The sequence below is a fragment of the Manacus vitellinus genome, unplaced genomic scaffold (assembly GCF_001715985.3).
Source record: "Manacus vitellinus isolate BGI_N305 unplaced genomic scaffold, ASM171598v3 scaffold_77_pilon, whole genome shotgun sequence".
NCBI classification, from domain to species: Eukaryota; Metazoa; Chordata; class Aves; order Passeriformes; family Pipridae; genus Manacus; species Manacus vitellinus.
In genome coordinates, this window is record NW_021940802.1 from 1,415,451 (window position 1) to 1,434,381 (window position 18,931).

Consider the following 18,931-nt stretch of genomic DNA (forward strand, 5'->3'; position numbering starts at 1 on the left):
GTCTCCTCGAGGCAGCAGCACTTGTCCGTAGCTGAGCACGAGCACGGAGATAGACATTTAAGAGATTAAGAAATTCTCACTGTGAGTCAGTGAGAATTTGTTCTGTAGAGTTTCACCTGTGTTTTGTCCAGTCCTGTTTTAAATGTCTCAAGCACTTGTGTGACCAACCATCATTTGCCTTAAGAAACTGCTCCATTATCTAAGCCTTCGTTATGCTAAATCCCTTCATGTTCCTCAGCTTGAGCACTATTCCCATTGCATTAAGCATTTTATCCTCCTGTATTGCCTGAAGTCTTCTCTAGCCCTGGGATTTTTGTTTCTTCAGATATTCATAGGCATTCCTAATTCTCAGTGGTCGTATAAGCAGGACACATGTTAGTGATTTCCTTTGGAGAACTGTCAGCTTCTCCTGTCTGCTATTTTGACTTTTCTTTCCACTCCCATAATTACTTAATCTTCAGTCTTGACAGAACATCACAGAACATTTCCTTCTCTTCACCTCCCTGTTAGCAAAGCAAAACAAAAGCCTTGACATTTCTACCTAATTTCAGGAAATAAGTCTGATTTGTTCTCCACTTGTGGATGGAAATGTCCCCCTGTGATTCTGCATTCAGAGTTGTTCCTCTTGAGGCTCTGTTCTGAGCTACCTTTCCTCCCAAAGTATGTGTTTCATCTTTTCAAACTGAATCTTTTGGTTCTGCCTGTTCTTCCATGGCTTTTCAGATGCCTTGACTCCACAGTGCAGCCTGGAATTCCATTGGAGGCACAACTCAACACTGCCTCCAGAAGATGCTCAGGAAGGGTTATGCCGACACTAAAGCTGGATTCCAGTTCCCCGTTTTTCCTGTCCATCAGTGGCAGATTAATTCTTATCAAATCAACATTCCTGCTGTAATGTAGGACGTTTCCTCGTGAATGTCTGCATTCTATATCTTAGATGGAGCAGGAATGGTAGACCCTGTCTGTAGTACTTCACTTGCAGGCTCCCCAGAAAAGCCTGGCTGGGTCAAGCATGTCCATCACTTAAGGTATTCCTTCTCCAGCTGCCTTTTTTCTGAATGCACAGCTCATGACAGGGTCAGTGCTGGTGCCTTCAGTGCAGGGTCAATCCCATTAGACATTGTGGAAACACGAACAAACCTCCTTGTTGTGCAGTGTGATATGGGGGATGCAAGTCATCCTGTACTACCTTAGAAACCCCGGCCATCAAGGCACATGTCTGTCCTTCACGTCCCATATCCCTCAGGACATTTAACCGCTGGTTTGCTAAACTCAGTCTCGTGTCCATCTGTAAGTTACCCCCTTCTCTTCTTCAGTTTAAGAAATCAAGCCAGTATCAATCCATGTGCTCTCCGTGCTGGTTTTCGGACATACATTGGTAAAGTCTTCTTGGGTGCAAGAGAAGTTTCATCATACTTGTCTATATAATCCAGACCCTGCATTTTGTTGCTACTCTGCCATAATGTTTTTATCTCTCCCGTTGTGTCCAGACGTGGCAGCCCTCGCATCCCAACCGACCTGAACCCCTCAGGCAAATGAGATTTTTGTAAGGCACTTGGTCAAGTGCATCACCAAAATGTAGATACATTATATCTGTGTTCTCATTGTTCATTAATTTTGCGGTTTTATCGAAACTGCAGTCAAGCTTGGCATGGCCTGTGTGTGGTGTTGGAGACAAGGAGTGGGACTCACTGGTTCACTGCCACAGAACCAGTGGGGCTGACTGGTTCACTGCTGAGCTTTTAACCCCAGCCCACCACTGCTTCAGTGTTAAGTGTAGCAGTTGCAGTCCAGGGGCTTGTTTCTAGCTGTGCATCTGTAGAAGGATTTTATAGACACATGTTTGTAAATATGTATAAATATATATAAAATTATATATATTTATGACTATATTTGGGGTGTGTGTATATGCACAATTATATACATGCACGAGTGTGTGTGTCTGTGTACAAACTGTGTAAGTTTGTTACAGCAGGGCCTGTAGCACCGTCACAAATTATGTGGAAATGGGTTTACCTGGTGCAAACGCCGTGCTGTGATGTCTGTCCCAGAGCTGCAACCAGTGAAGAGTGAGGCTTTTAGGGGAAATTTGTGTAGAGAACAAGAGGATGTAATGCGAAGGTGGTGTTATTAAATGATGAATATCCATGTTTCAATTGTAAGTTCCTCAGAAATTTTCCCACTAAGCCAAACACAATGAAAATACTGAGCATATTTCAGGAAGCTATATAAAGCAATTAAGCAAATTAGCAGATACATTCAAAAATAAAAGACAATGGGTGCTGATCTGAATTTGTCCCTCAATCAGGTTTTGCCATGGTGGTGAGAACTGTTGTGTTCCTTTCACCATCTCATCTGCTGTAGAGGCAGCAGAAGGGAGCTGGTGGGTTGGTGGCTCTGTCTGAAAAAGTGGTTGAGGCCTTGGGCAGAAGTGATGTTGGGAGGGTAAAGTGGGACATTTGTTTTATTTGCAAGTTCCAAAACTGGTTAAACAGAATGGTTTTAGGGTTACTGATATCAACAGCAAAACCTTTCTTAAAGGTGTGTTTCCTCTGCCAATACACATTTGCTTAAATGACTTTTTCTTGCATTTTAGGAGCAGGCAATACAGGACAAACTGCAAACTCTGTCCCAGAGCTGTGAAAGGTATTGTTATTACCTCTTTGGCGTAAGAAGTGTTTGCTTTCTGGAGGCTGTTTGTCCTGACCTGACTGGGAGGAGATGGATGGGGACACATCTAGGGAGAAGCTGGCAGTGTTCTGTGTGCCCATTCTGGCACCTCCAGCTCTTTCAATTCCTTAGTTTGGGTGCAGCATCCTCGCTTGGTGTATGTACAGCAGTATGGAACCTGTCTTTTTGTTAGGATAACTGAAGAGGTACAGCCCCTGGCTTTGACACTGTGGGAAAACATGCCACAACCAGTATAGCTAGGTATATAGTTTGTTCCCTCTTTGGGAATAAACTGGGTATTCCCAAATCACCTCCTGTAAAGATCCTTCCGCAGGTCTCTTAGAGGGAGCAGTGCATTGGTGGGAGTTGTGTGTTGAGCTGGATGCCTTGCCCACTGCAGGAGCCAGCACCAACTCTGTCCTTACTGATTGCTAAACCTTGGGATTAGGATTTTCATGACCCTTTTCTATTTTCCTGAATAGACAAAATGAGTTCAGTGAATGAACATTAAAGACACCTGTTTCTGACCTTATTCTACCCCATCACAAGAGTTCACCTGACACAAGTCAGTGCAACCCCACAACCATAAAGTGGAACTTTTTTCCCAAGAATTTGCTGCTGTTAAATACTGTGTGGAAAGGGAGATCCAGTCTTCTGTGACTATAGATTTGTTCTGGCTGTAAGTAACTGAGATATGATAGAACAAAATGAGTGCCCTTTGTAGGAAGGTACACCAAATTTTCAGTCACTTTTTGAGTCCTAACTCGCCTGTTGCAGAGCTGTGTTTAAAGGTGGCTGTTAAACACAGCACCAGCACACGCCTCGTACTCACAGAGGGAGGGCTCACTCTCCCAGGTGAAATAAAGGACAGCTGGGAGCTGGGTTGTGCTTTTGTAGAGTGGACAGTAATGGCATATGCATCACGTGGCTGGGAATTGCTCCAGAGGTGTGATCTGGAGTATATCCTGTGCAATAAATGTGTTCATTTTCCTAACACAGGAGTTACACAGACAAGGTGGCTGCAAATGGAGGAGAAATAAGTTGTTCTGTGCAGCTAGTGCAGAATGAGAAGGAAAGCCTTGAGTTTAGGAAAGGAAGTGGATCCATAGGTTAGACTTCAATCCTTTTCTCCCTGTGTGGCAAAATGAACACAGGAGTAAATTGTCCAGGAGAGCTGTGGAATCTCACAGGAGCTTTATAAGATCAGTTTACACACACCTCTGTGAGGACTGGTTTAGCCAGAGCTGATCAGCCCTTGGGGTAATAAATGGGCCAGATGGCCTCACAGCTTTCATTCCTCACTTGTTTTTTATGAACCTGAGGAAATTTCCTGCAAATTCATTGCATGTTTTATGTAGGCCATGTTACAGTAAGGTTGGAGCAGCTACTGGCTTGGCTGCTAAAAATATTATACTGTTGCTAGGTGGTCACCTGGGATATTGGGGCACAAAACCTTTCTGATCCTTGAGAGCTGCAGAGAGAGGAGAGGCAGTCTGCTATGGGATGCTGTACTGACCTCATTCTTTCCTCCCTCTCCAGCAAACCTAAGCTGGCCCTGTTTGCCCCTCTGCTGGGAGTGCAGGTGGGCAGGAGCTGAGAAAAACTGCACCTTGAAAAAGTAGGAACTGGCGCAGTTCAGAGAGGGACTGTCAGGATCCCTGAAGTGAAGGCATAAGGTGATGTGGGCATATATTCAGAGTGATGAGATTTTCCCTATGGTGTTGTCAGAAACATTAATAGATCATTTCTTGGTAGGTATGGTAGCCAGAGAATGTACCTGATGAGAAATAGTGCCCTTCACTCACTGAGTATCTTCCAGCTGACTCAGTTTGGCCAAAACAGGTGGAAATGTGCCCTTTTTTTGCCACCTCTGTTGTTGTGTAGCTTACCCATGTGTGACTCCCTTGTGTGTGACTCTGGGTTTATTTTGGGGTTGTTCTTCCTTTCCCTTATGAAGCTACATGAGTCCAGATGTTGCTTCGGGTAAAGAGATGAGTGACAGCTTTGAAGGAGCAATGGGAAGTGGAAAGCAAGAAGGAAAGTCTTCGAAGAAGCATAAGAAGTCCACGCGCGCTCGTTCGCGCCAGGAGAAGTCCAACAGACCCAAACTGACCATATTAAATGCAAGTACAACCTGCTGGAGGGTAACTTTGGGATCCCTTTGGCTTTGCCAGGAGTAAAGGTTGTTAATCTCTGCGTGCAGGTGTGTAACACGGGGGATAAGATGGTGGAGTGCCAGCTTGAAACCCACAACCACAAAATGGTGACGTTCAAGTTTGATTTGGATGGTGATGCGCCAGAGGAAATTGCTACTTACATGGTGAGATGTGGCTCCCCACGGGCTCTCAGGGCACCGGGTTGCTTCAGGCAGCTTCTTCTCACGTGTGCTTGTTGCCCAAGCTGTCTGACAGCTGTGGAATGAGCCATTAATCAAAAAAATACTGTTTTCCTCTTTATTTTGATGTGGCCCTCCAGGTAGAGAACGAGTTCATCTTGCAGAGTGAAAAAGAGACTTTCATTGAGCAAATGAAAGATATCATTGATAAAGCAGAAGATATGCTCAGTGAGGATACAGAAGGAGAGCGAAGTTCTGACCAGGGAACGAGTCCCCAGCAAGATGCTGATAGGCTGGAAATGAGTGAGGTAAGAAATGCTAAATAAAGTTTTCTGGTTTGATTCGTTTCTCTTTACAGCCAGATGCTGTAAATTAGTTTTGCATCCTGTGTTCAAAAAAAGTAAGAAGTTTCTTAGCTAGAAAAATAATGCTTTTACTTTGTTAAGCCTTACAATATGAGTGCTCCTTGGGATGATGCTCCTTTTGCACTGGTAGAGCTCATTCTTCTGTTGTTTCTTTAACAGGAGAAGCGTCAGTCTCAAGTGAAGACACCTGTGTATCAGCAAAATGGTAAGTGTGCCTGTAAATTTTTAGTGGAAGGTATGCCTGCCCATGGCATGGGGTTGGAACAAGGTGGTCTTGATCCCTTCCAAGCCAAACCATTCTGTGATTCTGTGATTCTATGAATAGAACTTAATCTCAAGCTTTGAGGCAGTGAAGAGTTCATGCAGAGGTTTGCAACCACTGATGGTTGGAATATATCTAGAAGTAAGGGTGTAATAGTGATCCCTGCTGTTAGCAAACTGGAATATTGCAGGGCTTACTGGGATGGATGGGACATTTGGGGATGTTTAGGGAAGCCCTGAATGACACAAGCTGATAATTGGTGGGAAAGTCAAGAAGGTGCAGGGAAGCATCCTCTGAACACAACAATAAAAATATTTACTAGAGGAAGCTGAAAGATTACATTTGCATTGGTAATTTAATTGAAGTGTCTAACCCCTCAGTTTCCAGCTACTCTGGCATTCCAGGGGGAAACTGTGTTGGCATTCCTGGAGTATCTTGACCTCTAAACACGGGGGTCGTACAGACAAACGGGATGGGGAGGGAATTGGCCCATGGTTCTGTCTGTAAGTGCATGGTGTTGGGATAAATGAAAGGGACCTGGCTATCAAGCCTGTCTGAGTTCAAGAAGCATTTGGACAATGCTTTCAGGCACACAGTGGGATTTTTGGGCCCCTCTGCAGGGCCAGGAGTCAGACTCTGATCCTGATGGGTCCATTCCAACTCAGCACATTCTGTGAGTCTGTGATTCTCTGCTGAAAGTTTGCCATTTACATATAAGACGTGACCGGCTTTGAGAGAAGATGTAGAAGGAAATATTAGCTACAAAACTTCCAACATGGAAAAATTCAGCTGCATAAACTTGACAAAATTAACAAATTTATCACTGTGAGAAAACTATCCACTGTTCCACTAATGAAATGTTCATGTACGTAACTATCACTCTTCTAAAAGTGTGAATGCCTGAAAACAAATTTTCAAATAACTTCAAATATTTGGCAGAACTGGGAGGCACCACTGTCTACCTTCCAGAAGGGATGAGGATCAAATTCGAAGCCATTGGTCTACTCTTGGCTGTAATTGTAGAAGTTCTGATTTTCTTTCTGAACGTGGAAATTCAGTTTTGGACACGATCTGGAGACAATGGAAACCCTTGTGTTATTTACTTGTTATTTTCTTTTCATCCCTAGTTTTGCATACTGGAAAAAGGTGGTTTATTATATGTCCTGTGGTGGAAAATCCAACTACGGATGCCCCCGAATTTTCCCCTCCAGTACCTCCCAGTGCCCAGCAGGCAGAAGGGCCAGGTATGTCCAAACTTCATAGAAATATCTGCTCTGGAGCTGCTGTGTTGTCGCTCTTCTATCCTCACCTGACTTAGCTGTGATGGTTTCACTTCATTTAGTTGGAGGAAGAAAATGATGAATTTTAAGTTGGGCATTTACAGAGTGATCCTGGTATTGAGCCAAATTGGGAATCTATTTGAGCTTCAGAGAAGTGTCAGTATTTTAGCTCTGCCTTATGCTATTAGGTAGATGAAACCTTGGTCACTGCAGTGCCTTTTCAGTGGAATATTTTTTGCATAATCTGCAAATTCTAACTTGATATGTATAACAGCTATTTCCTGGTGGGAAGCTCTAAGGGGTTGTCCCTGCAGCTGACTGGGGGGTGTGGCAGTGATTTTCTTTCCTTAAAACATTCACCTTTCGTTTGTGTTCTCTCTAGACCCGGAGCAGGATGAGCAGCCCGTGAGCTCCGCAGTGACAGAGGTGCCCGAGGTCGGGGCTGGGCAGCAGCTTCCTCTGCCCGGAGGAGTCTGTGACAGCCCCCTCGGAGCTGCTCCATCCTTGGCACCAGCTCCCACTGCAGCAGCTTCCACCAGCGTCCCGAGCCAGGCAGAGTTACCAGCCTCAGCACTGCTGGGATCTGCCCCCAACATCCCGGAGCAGGCGGCAGCTGGCGGGGCCCAGCCGGAGTACCCCCCAGCCGTGGCAGCGGTGCCCCCTCACCCGGGGGGGCTGGAGGAGCCCCCCGAGCCGCCCCCCACAGCGCGGCAGCTGCAGCCGGCAGAGGAGGCTGCGTGTGTGCCCGACGTGGAGATCGCCTGCTGGGCAGCGTGGGCCGCACAAGGCCCGTGCCTAAGCCGCCTCCGGCCCGCTCCCGCTGCTACCCGGACAACCGTGGTTCCTGGGAGGGCAGCACGGTGGCACAGGTACCCCCCCAACTGCCGCGTGGCACAGGTATCCACACCCGGGACGGCGCTGCCGACCGAGAACGCACAACACGCCAGCCCGCTCGGCGACGCTCACCCTATCGCAAGCCACCTTCCCCGCGCCCCACATCCCGAGGGGCTGCGCGGCATGGCGGGGTCCCAGCCTGCACGCGCCACGCACGCGCTCGCCCGCTGGCTTGCAGCCAGCCGCTGGCCGCAGGTAGAACCAAGCAGAGACAGGACAACCGTGTCCGCCCCGGCCGGGGGGTCGCGGCTCCTGCAGCAGCAGAACCCCCCTGGCACCACCGAGTCCGATGGGGAGGGACCCCCTCGGGTGGACTTCGTGGACAACACGATTAAAAGCCTCGATGAGAAGCTGCGCAATTTGCTGTACCAGGAATATGTTCCGACTTCCTCTGCGTCAGCTGGGACGCCGGACACTTCTGTGCCACCCGAACAGGGTGACAGTGAATTTACCTTGCCACCTTTTCCTGAAGAACAAGGTCCTGCATTGGTGTCGGATGGCAGGGAACCAGGCTATAATGTCCCAGACACCAGCCAGGATGTGAAAGCTGCTGCCAAGCCCCTTGTGCCATCGGAGCTCTTGCCCTGCCCACCACCGGTCAGTCCCACAGTGGTTCTGCCCTTTGTGCCCCCAAACCCAGCCTGTAGGGCCAGCACTGGGGCGGAGCTCAGCACCCACATGCCTACAGTAGGACGTGTGTATATCTCTTGCTTCCCTAAACATTTTCATATCTCTGCTCCAGAGTATGTTACCTTTGCCTGCTGACTGGCTTTCCAGTGTGAAAGCTCTCTTGAATTTTTCCTGTTGGATGCATCCTAACTAATTTTACAGAAATGCTTGTTAGTGAATGCCAGACTTTTCTTTTGGATTTAAAAGTGGTGTAATACCTTAATTCATCTCCTCTTGTGTCCTGTGTCCAAAGCAGGCAGAAATGCATTCATTTCTTTGTAGTTTAAGAGTGCAAAACACAAGTGGTATAGTTGCTCTAGTTCTGATGAAGACAATTGTGCTTTAATAGGAATTTTTAAAAATATAGATTGATGGCAGTGGTTACGATTCCTGCCTTCCAAGTCAGTCTGGATAAAGCAAACACTTCAGGAGCCTTTGCCTTGTCCACATGCTGCAGCCAAAGGCAGATATTCCATAGATGTCCTGTAATGGTTTCTTTTGTCTCCTCCTAAGCTTGTCAGAGCAAGAGTGCCCCGAGAACCTCTAAGGCAGGTGGGAGCAGGTGGTCTGGGGCAGTGGGTACTCAGTGTCTTGGTTGAGCTCCCATGTCACATTCTTTCAGATAAAATCTCCAATTTATTAAATCAGCAGATTTGCAGAACTTTGTGCTAGAAGATCAGTGTCTATTCCAGGCCCTGGCACAGGTTGCCCAGAGAAACTGTGGCTGCCCTATCCCTAGAAGTGCCCAAGGTCAGGTTGGACAGAGCTTGGAGCAGCCTGGTGTAGTGGAAGGTGTCCCTGCCCATGGCAGGGGGATAGAATGAGGTGACCTTTAAGGTCTCTTCCAACCCAAACCATTCTGGGATTCTCTATCTTATTTTAAAAGTAGCGTTTCAGGAGATAACTCCATCCCCACTAGCAAGGCTGAGGCTGTTCCAGATGGACTGTGTCAGCTGTTCGAGAGAACTGTACGGTACATGAAAGTGGCTGCACTCGAGTGACTGTTCAGAGTGTGTTGTTTTCTAATGATAAATGACTTTCTGCAGCAGATAAAATTCTCTCTCCGTACAAGGCGTTAGGTCTCTCCAGTAACTGGAATTTGTCCTGTTAAAATCAGTGCCAATAAGGAAAGAGACATAGAACTTCTGAAGGCACACATACAGATGAAGAATATGCAGTCTGGCTGGAAAATCAAACCAGAACAACACCCCAAGCATGTATATATGTAATATACTGGGTTTTAGTAACTTATGCTGCAGTTCCCAGTGTGACACTGCCACTGCTTTATTTCTTCCAAGGAAGGAAAAAAATGGAGGAGTTGGAGGCAAAGCTCGAAGGCCACCTCCACAGGCACTGTGAAATAGTTTAATATTCCCCAACAGTGCGAGGGCAGCGAGGGGGAGTGAGGGAAGGAGAATGCAGTGCCATTCTGCTTTGTGAGTGAAACTGAAACTGTGTTTCTTTTTTCCTTTTACTGGAATTTTGACCAGTCGGAGGTCACCAGCGTCAGTGCACATCCCCTGGAAGCAAGAGGTGGGTCAGCAAGCGGAACAGGTAATGCTCCTTCACTGAGGCAGCTCTGCCTGTGCACAGTCCCTGCTCCAGGTCCCCTCCCTGCTCACCTTTTCCTGACTCCAGAGCACTGCCCAGCACTGCTGTTTAGGATCCTGGTTTTGATATAGCCCATATTAAACATCTCATTTCTGTTGACCTTCCTGAAAACTCGGATTTCTTTTAACCCATCAGCACAATTCCTGTCTCTGGGGTAGATGTGGGGTATTCACACGGAAGGCTGCATTCCCAAAGGTCAATTCCAGTGCCCTTAAAGAGTCCCTCGGAATTCCTGGGTTTCAGAAAATTGTGTTGACAAAAGTGGCATGATTAAGGGTCGCCCCTCTGGGGGAGTGTGTGCTCTCAGGTTCTGCCCTCTGAGCCACTGCTGGCTTCACATGAGGCTTGTGTCCCTGTCTTCTCACAGACCTCAGGGGTGAAGTTTTACAGGAGTCAGATCCTCTCCATCAGAGATTCCAGAAGAAAACAGAATGAGAGTTTATCTCCCTGCACCCTTGCAGTCTTTGGGGAACTGTAACAAAGGTGGCACTGCAGATATTGTCACTGTTCAAAACATTTCATTCTGGAGTCTTGGTAACTTATGAAAAAGGGAGGTTCCAATTCTGGAAAGAATATTGTATGAGAACAGGAGATTTTAAACAACTGAATTCAGTAGGAGTTTATTATGTTTATTATGGGGGATTCTCAAGGGAGTCCCATGGATCACTTCTCCTCAGGTGCTTGTAGCTACAATAGCACTTCCTACAGGATCATAGTAGGAGCCACAGAAAGAACATGGGTATTTATTTACCTGTCTACCTATTTATTTACCTCCATTCACCTATTTGCCCGAGTTTACCAATTAATTCACCTCCATTTAGCTTTGTTGAAACTCATGGGAAGTTTTAAAGACTGAGGAATGCCACACTGCTCCTGCTGTCATGGGTGAGGTTGGGGAGGGCTGATAATATATATGTTTTTTGAGATCGTGGCAGATCTAGCTGCCAGTTCTGTGTGACAAGCTAGACCATTCTGGTCCTGGTGGATGTTGATTGTCCCAAGCTTTTAGGGCAGAGTGAGAGGGTTTTGGGTAGCTGGCATCCATTTGTTTCCCTACAGGCAACAGAAAGAGTTTGCAGGTGCTGTGTAGTAAAATCAGTGTATCTTAGAAACCATCCAGCCTTGCTATATGTCACCATTTCAGAGCTCTGAAGTGACAGATTTGGCTGTGCCCTCGCTCTGTGCAGTGTGTGCCATACAAATGCAGCATTCTCAAAAGCTTGTGTGCATTGGTCTGACTTTAAAACCAGTGTCTGGGGGGTGAAATACTGACTGATTAGTCCTACCACTAATATTGTGCTTCTGGTGTGATTGTTGTCCAAGTGGCTACCTTTTGGGCTTATAATTTCCACTTTTGGCAGGGTGCATTGACTTTCATTTCAGGTTTGAGGTGTTGATGTCACAGTAAAGGTGTGAGACATTGGCCTGTCCGTGGTCACTGTGTGTCTCTGAGGCACCAAGAACACTGTAGGAGTCAGGCCCAATGTACCATGCAGGTTTCATCCTTCTTCTGGTTTTCTCCTTAAAAATTTTCAACTGACCAATGAAATTCCACACTTCTATTATTATCTGAATTCCCCAAATCAATAGGTCTGCCTACCTGCAGATATTTTATATTGCCATTGCTATTGCCTCCTGCAATTACAAAGATTGAGTGTGTAAATTATTCTTCAGTGCTACATTTCAGTTTATCACATTAAAAACATTGGCTTTTATTATACTAAAGATTTGAGACGTGAATTTTTTTTCATCTTTAAAACAGGTCCAGCTGCAAGCATCGCTTCAGCTCCTGCTGCTCCAGCAGAAGGTCTCCTTCAGGTAACCAGAACAAGGAGCAGTTTTGATTGTGCTTGATTGTTACAGTTGCTTTCAAAATTAATCTCTCTTATTTCCTGCAGGTTGCACCTACATCATCAAGCATAACTCCCCAGCTGGAAGCTTCCCAGAGGAGCGAGGAGGCAGAGAGGATGGCTTCGCCTGCGCGCAGGGAGAGCGTAACGCGGCGATCGACAGCAGATGGGGTGATGAGTAACCTTCACAGGGATGGCTCCCTAGACTCTGGTTCCTATGGCAAACAGGCTGAGGCTCAGGAGAGCGGCACCCCAGCCAAAACCATCGGCAGGTTTTCGGTTGTCAGCACACAGGATGAGTTGACTTTGGCGTCCCCGCACTGCCTGAGGTTCTCGGCGCCCCCGGACGTGTACCTGGACGAGCTGCCCTCCAGCCCGGACGTGAAGGCGGCCGTGCGGCGCGTGCAGACGGCCTCGTCCGTCGACGTGCTCTGCGACCAGGCGTCCAGCGACTCCGCCGAGGAGCCCTTCCCTCGGCAGCCCGCTGCTGCTGCCCAGCTCTCCCCCCCCAGCAGCAGTGCAGCCACGGACTTGATCAAAAAGGCTGCTGCTTTCCTGCAGAGGTCTGGCAAAGGCGGCTCCCCGGGCCTGGAATCGCCCAACGGGCAAGGGGCGAAGATTCCCACCATCAACATAACGTCCTTCCACTCACAGTCGTCCTACATGAGCAGCGATAATGACTCAGAGTTTGAAGATGCCGATATGAAGAAAGAATTGCAGAACCTGAGAGAAAAGTATGTTGGGTCGCAATAAATGCGAGGGAAGCTTGTGTTACCACAGCTTGGCAGCAGCTCAGCTCAGGATGAGCAGAGCTGTAATAGTAAACTAGTTCTGGGGGGAAGTTTTCTCAGGGGAAGCTTAGATTGGATATAGAGAAAAGGTTCTTCCCCCAGAGGCTGGTTGGGCACTGACCAGGCTCCCCAGGGCAGTAGGCACAGCCCCAAGGCTGCCAGAGCTCCAGGAGGGTTTGGCTGATCCTCTGGGGCACAGGGGGTGACTCTTGGGGATGGGCCTGTGCAGAGCCAGGGGTTGGACTCAGTGATCCTTGTGGGTTCCTTCCAACTCAACATATCCTTTGATTCTGTGAAATTAGGCATCACTGAGACCTTCCCCTAAATGTCACAGTGCGTCCTTCTATGCATCACCTTATTTACCAGTTCCATATAGAAGAACAATTCATAGAATCACAGAATCACAGAATGACTTAGGTTGGAAAAGACCTTAAAGATCATCTTGTTCCAACCCCTGCCATGGGGAGGAACACTTTCCAGTACCCAGGTTACTCCAAGCCCTGTCCAACCTGGCCTTCAGTAATAAGTTAGTAATTCAACAATAGCTCAATAATAACTGAATGATTTAGTAATAACTTTTTTAAACCCCAAACCATTTTTGCTGCTGCTCCTTCTGCCGGGGAGACTGTCATGCTGCCAGCCCGGAAAGCTGACTGCTTTAAATTTGAACATTTTCTTCCTTTCCTGGCAGATGATGGGTAAAAACTAGCATTAGGTGGTAGTTTTACCAAAATACTAATTTTTATCTTAGGGTATAATGGTTCTGCTGAATACAGATGATGCATCTTTCTAAAGCAGAGCTACAGTTATTCCAAATCTTTAAACTGACATTATGGCATCATGAAATCTGCAGTATAAATAAGGTAGTGATTCATGTGCTAATGGCATTTTTATGGGAAATGCTTGTGTTTTAATTCATCTTGAACTCTTCACACTGGTGTACTTGCCCTGAGAGTTCACTTTTTTGAAGTCACTGGTTTGAAGAGAGAAATTCTGGAGCTATTTAACTTCCAGCCAGATCTAATGTCAAAATCAGATGGTTTGGCTGAGGATACTGGAAGTCTTTTTAGTTGTCTAGGATTTGGTCTTATAAATGGATATTTGAGACATCAGTCATAGAATCATGGAATGATTTGTGTTGGAAGGTACCTTAAAGCTTCTCTTGTTCCACTTCCCTGCCACGGGCAGGGACACCTTCCACTAGCCAGGTTGCTCCAAGCCCTGTCCAGCCTGGCCTTGGACATTTGCAGGGCTGGGGAGTCATCACAGGTAGACAGTTACAACTTCACATACTTGCAGTTGGTTGTCTTATAACCAAGGACTGTTTTGTTTCATGTTTTACAGTCAATTACACTGTCAAGACACGGTGCTTTGTCAAATACATCGCTTGCAGAGTTCTTTATTTTTTTGTAGGCATATGAAGGAAATTGCTGAACTCCAGACCCAGCAGAAGAATGAGATAGAGGCACTCTATATCCGGCTGGGGAAACCCCTTCCTCCCAACTTGGGCTTCCTTCACTCTGCCCCGCCGAGCGGCCGGCGCCGAAGAACCAGCAAAAACAAATTGAAAGCTGGAAAACTCTTAAACCCTCTGGTCCAGCAGCTCAGGAGTGGAACATCAAGCACAAGTAGGTGCACTGGGATGCTTCCCTACGCCTGTTGCTCGTGTCAGCTGTGGCTCTGCTGTGTGATGGCCTGCAGGAAAGGATGGAATTTTTGTTGGGTTTGGACAGATTTATCCCAGCTCCCAGTGCTGAGCCATCCCTGCCTGCTCTGCATTAGTTACAGCACTTGGCAGAAGAACAATATTCCACTTTAATTTGGAAAACAGCCTGATTGCATCTCTTCCTTTGTCCAAATGCTATTTATTGATGTTTGTAGTCACTTCTTAGGTGCTGTTATCCTCTACTGATTAGGTGCTGTATCTTGTTCTTGTTTACTTTTTCCTCCCAGATGCCATATAAAAGAGATGGGATTGCATTTGCTCCCCCAAAGGATGGGAGTTAAAAGCAGTTATAAAACTATGAGGTTTTGACCATCTGAAGTAGCGTGAGATTTTTCACACAGTAGTACAGTCTTGAGTTGTTATCTCTTGGAAAAGTATAAAAATATAATTTAGGTGGGAAATGTCAATATACCCCAGTACCTATTTCTTCAGTGAAATGTATTCATACTAAAGTATGAATAATTTTTCTTCAGCTTAGTTCACACTGGTTTTTAGGGGAGCAGAGCATTTCCAGGTGTTTCAAACCTGGTGGCTTTTGTTTTCAGTGTCACTGAAAGTCCCCTTCGAATTTCATTGCATAAATCTTTATAGATAGAGTGTTTAGGAGGTTTTTGCTTTTAGGGAAGGATTTCAACTGAGAAGGGAAAAATAGCATTCAGAGGCAGTAAGTTCTGTGGTCCATCTTGAGTCTGAGTGTTCTTTCCCGCAGGGACTGAAGCAGTGTTCAGTGCTTTCTAGCCCTTGAGCTGCAGTTTGCCTGATGTCCATGGGTTTCACTTCCTTCCCCTGTGGTCACATACTCAGAATGGCAATTTTATCCTTGGGCCATTCATTTTCTAGTTGGTCCTTTGGTTATCTCTAGCTGTTTTCCCTCTCTCTGTCTGAAAAACCTACATCTCTCTCCACTTCTGGATCTTGGCTTATATCCGTGTGCTACCCTAGTCCAAAGAATTTAAGCTTATTTCTGCATTAAATGTCCCAATTTTCTTTTTTTTTAATCCTTGTCACCTTGAGTTAGAGCCCAGAAATCTGCTCAATCAGATCACTGGTGCTTGCTCTCCTTCGTTCATTCCTTTCATGTTATTTTCCAGGTTTTGAGACACTGTCTAAAGTTCACATCACCTTTGAGAATCTGTGTTCCTGCCTAAGTCTTCTCACCCTGGACAGTGTAGATTCCTCATTCTTTTGACCTTCCTCAATCCTTCCTCATGGATCAAGGACAGGCAATTTCTAATAACATTACTGATGTTATTGTAATTTCCACTGTTAGATGCTTTTGCTGATAAATCCATGTAACAACGATTACAAGAGTATTTTGGTTTTAAAAAGATATCTTTGTAGATGGAAGTATAGATACAGAAGTATACATGCAAACATTATCTAGATATCTATAGATATGTATTTATCTATGAATATGTAGATAGATGCATAGATACAGATATTTATGTATAGATATATGTGAAATTATAAATACATAGATGTATAGATGCAAGTATTTACATAGAGATATGAATCTACACATAGATACCTTGGATAAAATATAGAATATATAAATATACAAAACATATGAAATATATATAGAGAGAATATATAATATATAAAACATAGAAAAATGCCAGAATACAAATGCCATAAATGTGTTATGTAGATTTATCAGCAGAAGCATCTAACAGTGGCAGTGACAGTTGTACTCAGAGAGCTATAAATAAAAATTTCCACATGTCTGCAGCAACTTTTTATTTCTCTCCATTTGCTTAATTTCACCTTTGGTGTCAGAAGCAACACCAAAGCAAACCTCTGTGTCCCACTGCATCATTCCCTGCGCTCCTCCTCCTCCTCAGCACCCCAGCAGCTCTCACTTGATTCCAGCTGTGCTCCTTGGGAGGCTCCTGGAAACACAGAAGAGAAACTGTAAAACCCACACCTGCTCCCTGATCTCTGTGGAGAAGTGGGCTCAGCGACGGGATGTGTAGGTGATTTTCTGGGGCAGGCTGTCCCCAAAGCCTGTGCTCCGTACAGTACACCAGGATGGTGAACTGCTGTTCCTCTTGGTGCCAAGCTACAGATTATTTTTAGGCAGGGGTTTTTGTCTGGAGGTTTCCTAGAGTTTCCTGTTGCATATGTTCTGTTTGTTTGCTCTTTCAGGTAATCTTTCAGACTCTAAAGACTCACCCCACAAAGAAACAAGTAAATCCCAGCCGGGCTCCCCTGAAGCAGCCGCGGTGACCCTCCCCACACCCCCCACCTTCGGGAAGGCTGTGCAGACCCAGCAGCCCTGCTCTGTCAAAGCCTCTCTGTCCTCTGACATCTGCTCCGGCCTGGGCCCCGACGGAGCCGACGCCAACGCAAGCTCTGGCCAAGGTGATTTTTCTTGCCGGCTGTTTCGTGTCTCTTCCAGCACGTGCTAAAATTAGTTCCCTTCCCTTAGGCTTGAACTTTTTAGGAGTGATAGAGGAACGTGAACCTTTGAGAATCCAAACTACTAGCTTGTCTTTAAAAAGATCATTGCAGTATTGTCAGAAGAGCAAAATTAAAGTATCTTTCCGAGTGTTACCACCACTCGAGAAGGCATGCCCAAGACATTCCTGATTTTTAGGAAGGAAATACCTTTCAGTGGCTTTATACTGGCACCTTCTCTGGAGTCTGCCTTACAGATTCCTGAGAAGAAAATGAAAGGAAAACAAAAAAGATACAGAAGGCTAGAAGACTGTTTCCTTTGGTTCATTTTTTTAGGCCCTTGATGCTGGTAGACCCTGAGTTCCTCATTATAAACTACTAAACTGTCTTGGATGCAAGGGAAAATAAAAACAAAATTAAAAGAAAACCAAACCCAGGGGACCAAATTATGTTTCCTTTCTCTAAGGGGTTCACTTTGTGCATGATTTTGGAGTCCCAGCTGCAGGACTGTAGATTGGCTGTGCTCCCCAGCCCCGTCCTCTCAGATCTCTGTGTATTGCCCCTGTTGTAGGCTTTGACTGATCTTGTTGCCATGCATATGGGAAGTTCTAATGATGATTAAAATACCTTCCTCTCATTGCACATCCTGCCAAACTAATCTGCAAAATATCTATCTGTCCTCTTCTGCTGTTATTGCATCCTTTGTGTATGGTCAGTGAACTTGCTCCTCTTTGGCAAAGTTAAGGGGGAGATGTGGAGGTTTAACTAACAAAGCTGATTTGACTGATGGTTTAGGACATCTGATCACAGCTACTTGTACTTTATAAGTGTCTTTGTTTTCTTCCCTTTATATTCATTTGCAGGCTGGACGGTTTTCCACCAAACGTCTGAGAGAGTGACCTATAAATCTAGTAGCAAACCTCGTACCAGATTCCTCAGTGGACCTGTGTCTTTGTCCATCTGTTTGTATTTGTTCTTTTGTATTTTATCACGGTCCATCTTTCTTTTACTCCCTTTTTCCAATTCCATGGTTTATATCTCTAATATGTTTGGCAGGATGCCCCTTTTTCTGAAACATCTTTTCTTTCTTTTTCGCTTTCTTTTAAGTAATCATCATGAACACACCTTATTTATATTAATTTTTCATATGAAAGCTTTTTTTGCACTGCTTTTGGCTCGTGCCTGGGCACCAAAAGCATGTGTGGAAGATCTCATCATTTATTATATATAGCCTGATGGTAAATTTTACCCTGGACTTACCAAAGCTTTTGTACTTTATGTGATTTCTGTTGAAGTAATTTTATTTGCAATGTGGCAAATATACATGTCTGCTGTCCCGGTTCCAGCGACAACAAAACGAAATCCATCCTTCTGTAGACGAATGGTCTCTTTCACACATGTTTGGACTCTGAAGACATGCATGTAGCAAGCTGATACAGTTCTAGAAGGTCACTGGAGGGTATAACTTCCATACAAGGGCTGTATTAACACAATATACAGTACTGTTTATATCCACTCTATTTTCTTTAATTTTTTTTCCCCGCTCTTTGCATGTGGAAATGCTGAGACAACAGTGCTCCAGCTAGTTCTTTCCAAATCTCTATCCTAGGTGGGCTTTTCCTCATGTCACTTTAATTACTTTAAGTGAGCAATTTTTGATGTACTCATAGCAGCAAGAAGATCTGGTTACTCCAAGGGAGAGTCCCATCACCTTTTTGTGTAAGCTGATCTGGCTGAAGCACTTGACTCAGTTTATTTTCTTATGACCTTATGTGACCTCAGAGATGAAGTCAATTAGCAGTTCATCAAAGCATAAATAAGTAAAAAGCAATATCAGATTTTTAGATACTTGGAAATGGATTGTTAGGATCCAGGAGTTCTGTCTCAAATAACTGTGCACCTTCTATTTGTACCCTATTCGTCTGACTTCTAAAGTAATTGGCAATTCCACCAAATGCTATCAAGCTATTTAATTAAAAAAATTAAGACTTTTTTACCCAATTGTAGATGCTGCTTTTTAGGCAAACGGATTTTGCTTGTACAATAAAGATATGTTGTGCTGAACAGGTACTATAGGCCAC

General features: G+C 45.3%; 1 protein-coding gene across 1 annotated transcript in view; it reads left to right on the forward strand.

The window, feature by feature from the left end:
- WNK2 (WNK lysine deficient protein kinase 2) overlaps nucleotides 1–18,931 on the forward strand; it is an 82,707-nt gene that overhangs the window by 39,673 nt on the left and 24,103 nt on the right. The window contains 13 exon segments of the mRNA XM_029964657.1: nucleotides 2,597–2,646; nucleotides 4,628–4,793; nucleotides 4,874–4,990; nucleotides 5,146–5,313; nucleotides 5,530–5,575; nucleotides 6,760–6,876; nucleotides 7,295–8,403; nucleotides 9,966–10,008; nucleotides 11,849–11,904; nucleotides 11,985–12,670; nucleotides 14,141–14,355; nucleotides 16,599–16,814; nucleotides 17,714–17,812. Of these exon segments, the coding sequence (XP_029820517.1) occupies nucleotides 2,597–2,646; nucleotides 4,628–4,793; nucleotides 4,874–4,990; nucleotides 5,146–5,313; nucleotides 5,530–5,575; nucleotides 6,760–6,876; nucleotides 7,295–8,403; nucleotides 9,966–10,008; nucleotides 11,849–11,904; nucleotides 11,985–12,670; nucleotides 14,141–14,355; nucleotides 16,599–16,814; nucleotides 17,714–17,812 (3,088 nt within the window).